This window comes from Bison bison, unplaced genomic scaffold (assembly GCF_000754665.1).
Source record: "Bison bison bison isolate TAMUID 2011002044 unplaced genomic scaffold, Bison_UMD1.0 scf7180017863815, whole genome shotgun sequence".
NCBI classification, from domain to species: Eukaryota; Metazoa; Chordata; class Mammalia; order Artiodactyla; family Bovidae; genus Bison; species Bison bison.
Window position 1 is genome coordinate 370,382 of NW_011494387.1, and position 7,973 is coordinate 378,354.

Here is a 7,973-nt window from a genome sequence, read left to right on the forward strand (position 1 = left end):
GCTCACCCGCCGGCACCAGGTAACCCTCCGTCCGCCAGGCCTGCCCGCAGACACGGACCCCTCGGGGAGGCTGCTCTCCGCACGGCGGGCATCCCGTGCCCCTGCCTAGTGATCGCCTTCGCAGGGTGCTCGGTACTGATTAAGACAGGACATTGCTGCTCTGCCGAGTTACGTGGACATCTCTCTCGAAGCATCCATCTGACTTCCTGTCGGCTGCAGTGGGGTTTCTGGGTCGGGATGCCGTTCTGGTAGTGGCAGATCATATAATTTGAAGCTGTGCTCAAGTTAACTTCTTTTTTTCCCCCCTGGTTTCCCTCTTCCTCCATATCAAAAATTCAGGATATTAAATGCCTGCTTCGTGGTTGGGGAAGTTGGACATCTTGCATTCTCATTCTCCCTCACAGAACAGTTTGCTCAGAGGCGTGGCAGTGTTGGTAAATTGTGTATTCCCGCTCCACACTTTTTTTTGTTGGCTGTTCAAGTCATTTTTTGGAGAAGGGGGTCATTGTTAATTCTTTTGGTTAGAGTTGGAGAGGGAGCATCATGCTGCTATTTAAGCCAGATGACCGCAGGAGCCAGTGGTCTCTGGGTTGGCTGACTCGGATGTGACTCTGAAGTGAGTTGGTGTTCGAAACGAGAAGTATCTTGTGTTTCCTATGGTTTCTGTAGTCTGACTTTGCTGTGATGTAATCTGTCTGAGGTTTTGTCTGTGTGTGTGCGCGTGTGTGCGTGTGTATGTGTGTGTGTAATAGGCATTGCCTGATAGAGTTCATCTTAGGAGATCCTGATGGGAATCAAGAGCAACGCTCATGCTCACGATTGCTTATTAATGTTTGAAATGGAGAAGGTCCCTCAGGCTACGGAGCTTGTTGAGTGAGAGGATGTAATTTCAATTGGGGATGATCAGGAATTTGGAAGCCATGTGTTTGCAGGGCTTCTAGGATTTTTACAGGAACAAGAATAGAGGCTGAGGGTTGGAGGGGTATATATTGCAAAGGAGAGCAGGAGCGCTCAGCCTTGGAGGTGGTGGGGAATTCCAGGATTTAGTACATGGAGTCTCTCTCTTTTATTTTTAACTTCTGCTCAGCAGTGAAACCACACCCTTCCTTCTTCCTGAAAATAATGTTTAACTTCCTTTCCCTACAGCATTACATGACCTACGTAATGCGAGTAGGGTAGGGGAAGAGTCTCTCAAGGTGGCTGATCTCACTGTAGGCTTTGTGAAGGGGAGTAGTCAAATGTGTTTTTACATAGTATACGGTCATTAGATTATTTCCTGCTGCTTCAGATGGAGCAACTTAAGAATGGCATTTTTGAATGTATTCTGTGGATCTTATAATTGGTGATGAAGATACTGAGACATTTGTTTGCTTGAAGGGGGCTGAGATGCTTATTTTCTTCCTGCTTGAAAAGAGAAACTCGTATCTCTTGCTTCTTTCTGTAGAAAGCCGCCTGGTGTGGGCGTTTCCCATGGTTGTAGAGCATGAAGATGCATGAAACAGTAAAGGCTTTTGGAAACCCCCCACCCTAGCTTTTCCAACTTTCCTATGTTCTTATGGCTTTCCAAAAAGATTTCACAGGGAACTTACCTTATTCAGAAAAGAGTTTTTGAGTGCCTAGTATGTGCAGGCACTGTTGAGGGTGCTAGGGAGGCGCTGAACAAAACTGACCAACGTGCACAAACACCTCTGCCTCAGAGCCCTCACCATCGTAAGTTCCAGAGGCCCAGGCCGCCTGAGCTCCAGGCCCAGTTGCGCGTCTGAGGTGCTGAGTTTAAGGCACGATGTGGTTCTTTTATCTGTACTGACAGACGGACTCTGGGCCACAAATGCCTTCTTGAAAGCCCTTTTCCTGTTTGGAAAAAGGTCGTTTGTGTTTGATGGAGCAGAAGAAGGCCACAAAGTGAATTGTCTTCTTGTGGGCTCTGTTTCAGAACGGCCGTTTTGTGGGCGATGCTGACCTTGAGCGACAGAAATTTTCAGATCTAAGCCTCAACGGACCCCAGGTACCTCTTTTGGTTCAAGGTCTGGGTTGCTTGTTCATATCTTTTTTACTTTCCCAGCTTGAGAGCATATTGGTGTCTTCTAAATTACCTGGCACGTTGTAAACTCTCATTAATTAGTTTCATTTAATGGAAAAAAATGAAAAAAAGTGGAGCTTCAAAGTATATATATGGTTTTATTTTGGACTTATATTGGCCATTGATTTAGTGTTTGATCCCTCCATTACTGCATCCCTTTTCTAGAGTGGGTGTGGTTCTACTTTGCAGAAATCCCTACCTGAAATCTAGCTGGTCTTGAGCCTTAGGCATATCTGAAAAATCACATTGAGCCATTCAGAAGATGGCTCTTACTGAGGTTTTCTGGTTCATCTTAAAGGTTCTTATTGGGTAAACTTTGTTTTATTTGAAGGATCACTCAGATACAGATACAGCTGCTTTTTACAGAGTTCATGCTCACTTGGATGACTAGACCTGGGGTGCTGTCTGCTGCCTCTGCCACTGGGGGTGCTGATGTAGCTGTAGTTAACTCAGTTCCTGTTTGTTAGGTGAATGGGACTGGGAACTTATATCTTCTGCCCTTTTGTACAAGTTGGGAAAGTGGGAACAGTCACTCCTAAAAATTCTGGGCCCACAGAAGATGTGTTGTCTTCAGGGAGACTGTGCTGCCCCTTGGGATGGATCATTAGTGTATATGGCTTAGGAGTGGCTCTTTCCTTCTTCTCTCTGCCGTGTAGGATCACAGCCACCTTCTGTACAGCACTGTCCCCAGGATGCAGGAGCCGGGGCAGATTGTGGAGACCTACACGGAAGAGGACCCCGAGGGCGCCATGTCTGTGGTCTCCGTGGAGACCTCGGAGGACGGAACCACTCGGCGCACAGAGACCACAGTAAGCTGAGCCTTGTGTGAGGTCTGGGGTGAGGGCGGAGGTCTTCCTGTGGCCTTTATCAAGGGGAAGGGCTGGGCAGTTCACTAGGGTGGCAGAAGTGCCAGTGATCTGTAGTGAAGCCGTAGAGAAAGTGCTCCCGGGCTGCACAGGGAAGCTGGAAGAGATATGAGAAAACCTGATGGAATGAGGAAGGGTGTCTCAGCAGCTTTCCTTGAGGCACTGTGACTGCCAGTGCGGTGTTGTTCCCGGCAGACTTCCCGGAAGATTGACGGGGAGGCGGTGAGATTGCTCGGCATTTCTAGGGAAAGCAAGCTGGGGACACAGGGTTATTTCTTAGAGGGGTCTAGAGTTTACGCTTAATTTGTTCACGTCATTAACGTTCCTTTTCTGTTTCCTTACTCGAAGGTCAAGAAAGTGGTGAAGACGGTGACGACGCGGACGGTGCAGCCAGTCCCTATGGGGCCCGACGGGCTGCCTGTAGACGCCTCGGCGGTGTCGAACAGCTACATCCAGACTCTGGGGCGTGACTTCCGCAAGAACGGCAACGGGGGCCCGGGTCCCTACGTGGGGCAAGCAGGCACGGCCACCCTCCCCAGGAACTTCCACTACCCGCCCGACGGATACAGCCGCCACTACGAGGACGGGTATCCCGGGAGCGGTGACAACTACGGCAGCCTGTCGCGGGTGACCCGCATCGAGGAGCGGTACCGGCCCAGCATGGAAGGTTACCGGGCGCCCAGCCGGCAGGACGTCTACGGGCCGCAGCCCCAGGTCCGGGTGGGCGGGAGCAGTGTGGACCTGCACCGCTTCCATCCGGAGCCCTACGGGCTGGAGGACGACCAGCGAAGCATGGGCTACGATGACGTGGATTACGGCATGATGTCCGATTACGGCACGGGCCGGCGGACGGGGACGCCCTCTGACCCGCGGCGGCGCCTCAGGTGGGCAGGGAGGAGGGCGGCGGGGCGCCTCTGGCAGACCGAAGGGGCGCGCTTCCTCGCGGGGAGCGCAGGCAGTTGGGCCCCTCCCCGGCCTGTGTCTGTAGGAGACCATCCTCATCGTCCCTCTTCTGATTTTACTAAATACTGACTTGACTTTTTTGGTCTCCTTTTCGTTATAAATATCATATATTCTAATTATAGAAAACAACCTGTGACAGTTAATTGGTCTGTGTCCTGAGGAGAGGCCTTTGGTTCTGTGTCAAGAGTTGGTTTATTTTCTGCCTAAGATTTGACGCCCCCGTTTGGAACCTGATATCTGAAGCTATTGAATACTTGTTCTTGTGAATTTCTTCCACTTGTTTGGTGTTAAGAACAAGGTTAAGGATTTTAGGCTCTCAGGAGCCGGATGGACAGTTGAAAGTGAAAGTGTTAGTCGCTCAGTCGTGTGGGAGGACTCCATGGACTGTAGCCCGCCAGGCTCCTCTGTCCATGGAATTCTCCAGGCAAGAATGCTGGAGTGGGTTGCCATTCCCTTCTCCAGGGGATCTTCCTGACCTAGGGATTGAACCCATGTCTTCTGCATTGAAGGCAGAATCTTTGCCATTTGAGCTATCAGGGAAGCCCTAAACCTTTTCTATAAAGGACCATGGAACTGATTTAGGCTTTGCAAATGATATATTGTTTTTGTTGTATGTCATTGTTCATTTTACAACCTTTTAAAAATATGAAATGATATGGTTAGATAGCATGACCAACTCAGTGGGCATGAATTTGAGCAAACTCTGGGAAATAGTGGAGGACAGGGGAGCCTGGCATGCTGCAGTCCATGGGGTCAACAAGAGTCGATCATGACTTAGTGACTGAGCAAAAACCACAAAAAAAATGTGAAAACCGTTCTTAGTTTCAGGGCTCATGTGGCCCATGGGCTGCCAACCTTGTTTTAGAATAAATCAGAGAGCAGTGTTTTCTGAGCAAAGAGAAATAAGAAGAATTCTAGGAGAAGATTTACGGCTGTCTTAATGGTAAGAATATCCTACCAGCTGTTGCTGAATTTCTGTGTGAGGTCATGACTTTCTAAAGCAGATGCCTTGGTGCTCATTTTACTCATATTAGGTAGCTTTGGTTAACAGCAGACGGGGCTGGGCCCAGGCTAGAGGCCCCATTATCTAAGCCTGAGTCACTCACCTTTCAGGAATCTTTTGGACAGCAAATCCAGCTCCCATGTGACTCATGTTTTATTCCCGGGGTGGGGCTGGGGGGCACACCAGGTACAGCCATCACCAAAGGAGGCGGCCTCGGGTGGCGGCACCTTCTCCTGGCGACAGGCGTGCTTTTCCTGACTTCCTCATTAGTGGACTGAGTGGGTTGAGTGAGTGCTGGTGGCTAGGTCATTCACTTGTCCCTGGTTGGAGCAGTTGACATAAAGAGGGTTTGGGCTTGGTTCTTGGGTTTATCCCAGGGTGGTACTGGACTTAGAAACCTGCTCGACTAGCCAAGAACATTTGCTCCTTCCTGTTCTCGGCCTCGGAGAGCACTGCAAGGTCAAGTGAAAACCGCGGGGCCGAGAGATGAGTGGAGGAAGCTCTGAACCGGAGGCCTGGGTTCTAGCCGTGCCTTTGCCATTAGCCATGTAGCCGAAGGCGAGTCATCTAATCCTTCTGGGCACAGCTTTGTTATTTGTAAGACAAAGGAAAGAATGTCATGACCCACTTGTAAAAGTGACCAAAATCGTTATGGTGATTGTTCTGCAATTGCTTTATATTAAAATAATAATAAGAGTAAAACCATCAAACCATCCATTGATAAAGTACTTCCCTTAACATTGTTATGCTTTTCTTTTGTGTTCTTTTCCTTACACAAGTAAACACACTCTGACCTTATTTTTCCCTTCTGAAATGGAATCTTACTTGATGTGCTGTTTAGCAGCCTACTCTTAACACTTAGCTATATAACCTGTGTATTTTGTTTCAGTGATATTAAAAAATAGTGATTTTTTTTTTTTTTTTTGACTGACTGCTTTGCCCATTTGAACTGTATTTGAGCGTAACGTTGGCAGCTCTGAGGCCGGCCCTCTGCTCAGGCTAACCTCGAGGGTTTGCTGACAGGGGCAGTGGTTTTGTGGAGTAAACGAGAGGCTTCTTTGGAGTGCTCCGCACAATGGATTCTCCCCTCTCCTGTGGGAGCCACTGAGTGAGATGAGCTCGCAGATGATGGGTCTCTTCCTTCCTGGCTGTTAGGAGTAAATAACAGTGTGACAGACTCACCCTCTAGTGGTGGTCGGTAGCACCGAGGAGGAAGCCTGTCCCGGGTTAGATTCTTCTTCACCTTCGGTGGCTCTGGCTCTGGCTCTTTTCTCAGTGGCTGGGTATCCCAAATGTGATGGTGGCCATTAGAGTGTATTTTGGCAGAACTGGAAGTGTTGTCTTTAGAAATTGGAGACTAGAAATCCTGTCTCAAACCCATTTGTTGAGTAGCAGAGATGACCTTGGGATGAACTGTGCAAACTCACGTTCAAGCTTACAGCTCGTCAGTACCAAAGCTAAGTCCTCTGTGTCCTCTACTGCCGTTACTTGCAAAAAAAGAGAGACTCTGTAAGAATCTCGCTTTCTCGCTTTAAAAAATAATTCCCAAAATAGGGTAAGGACAGGCTTACAGGTGAAATGTGTTTAAGAGCCTTATCCCATCAGCTGTTTCCTGTGTGTAAATGCCTCACGAGAGCTGGTGTCAAACGTTGTTCCCTGATTTCTCTGCTGCCAAGTTCGTTGGTTTCATTAACTCTGCTGTCTGAAGGTTTATTTCAGTCTCTATCTGGAGAACTTACTAGGTATCAGGTACCATTCAAGCACTAAGCAGTCAGGATTTGGTTCTTTTTTGTGATCAACTGTCCAAATGTTTGTTGCTAGTAAACGTCACAGAAAAAAATGATAGCTTGAATCTAATCGCAGATGCCTGTAAAATTATTGTCTTATCTCATTAAGAAAAATCGATCAGTATATTCTTTATGCAAAGGAGACATGAGATCTAGTATACTAGAGCTGGGGTTCTTCCTTCCTTGAAGATGAGGGGTAATGGGAGCTCTCCAAAGAACCATGCATGACACCTCGGTGTATTCTTTTTTCTCTCTGGGTCCTTCTGACACCGCAGGAGCTATGAAGACATGATTGGTGAGGAGGTGCCATCAGACCAGTACTACTGGGCGCCTCTGGCCCAGCACGAACGAGGGAGTCTGGCAAGCTTGGACAGCCTGCGCAAGGGCGGGCCCCCGCCCCCCAACTGGAGACAGCCGGAGCTGCCCGAGGTGATCGCCATGCTGGGGTTCCGCCTGGACGCCGTCAAGTCCAACGCGGCCGCGTACCTGCAGCACTTGTGCTACCGCAACGACAAGGTGAAGACGGACGTCCGGAAGCTCAAGGGCATCCCAGTGCTGGTGGGATTGTTAGACCACCCCAAAAAGGAAGTGCACCTTGGAGCCTGTGGCGCTCTCAAGAATATCTCTTTTGGGCGTGACCAGGATAACAAGATCGCTATAAAAAACTGTGACGGTGTTCCTGCTCTCGTGCGATTGCTCCGAAAGGCTCGTGACATGGACCTCACTGAAGTGATTACTGGTGAGTTCCAGGCCCGAGGGGGAGCCTCTAGGTTTAGGGTCAGAGATTGTGCAAGGTTTTCCAGATTTTAAACGCCAGAGTGGGTTGCCATTCGTTTCTCCAGGTGATCTTCCTGACCCAGGGATTGAACTTGGGTCTCCTATACTGCAGGCAGATTCTTTACTGTCTGAGCCACCAGGGAAGTCTGATTTTAAAGCATTGTTTGCTAATGTGTTAAACACAGAAGACTTCCCTTAAAATTCCAGATCCTTGGCTCCTGTTTTAAACTCACAGGAGCTGGTGACGGCGGACCTGTGTCACTGCCCAGTAGTCGTTCTGAGGTGACTGGGGCGTGTTCCGCTAGCCTGTGTGGATCACAGTCCGCAGCCCAAGAGAAAGAAAGGAAGAGAAACAGCACAGATGATCATTCTCAGTCGGGGCGAGCTTGCCCCCAGAGGACATTGCAGTGTGTGCAGGTGTTCGGTTGTCAGAACCTGGGGCTTTGGGGGTTGGGACAGAGTGCCATCGGTGTCTAATGAGTGAAGGCCTGCTGCTG

General features: G+C 49.1%; 1 protein-coding gene across 10 annotated transcripts in view; it reads left to right on the forward strand.

Annotated features, from left to right (window-relative positions):
• Positions 1-7,973, forward strand: part of CTNND1 (catenin (cadherin-associated protein), delta 1) — a 45,343-nt gene that overhangs the window by 25,057 nt on the left and 12,313 nt on the right. For 6 of the 10 annotated variants that reach the window (XM_010833616.1, XM_010833617.1, XM_010833613.1 and 3 more), the window contains exons 2-5: positions 1,934-2,005; positions 2,737-2,889; positions 3,295-3,830; positions 6,975-7,438. In XM_010833616.1, the coding sequence (XP_010831918.1) occupies positions 2,773-2,889; positions 3,295-3,830; positions 6,975-7,438 (1,117 nt within the window). In that variant the 5' untranslated portion in view covers positions 1,934-2,005; positions 2,737-2,772. Of the gene's footprint in view, positions 1-6; positions 20-1,933; positions 2,006-2,736; positions 2,890-2,924; positions 3,169-3,294; positions 3,831-6,974; positions 7,439-7,973 lie in introns of those variants that run through there. The other 4 variants (XM_010833621.1, XM_010833622.1, XM_010833614.1 and 1 more) reach the window with 3 other exon arrangements.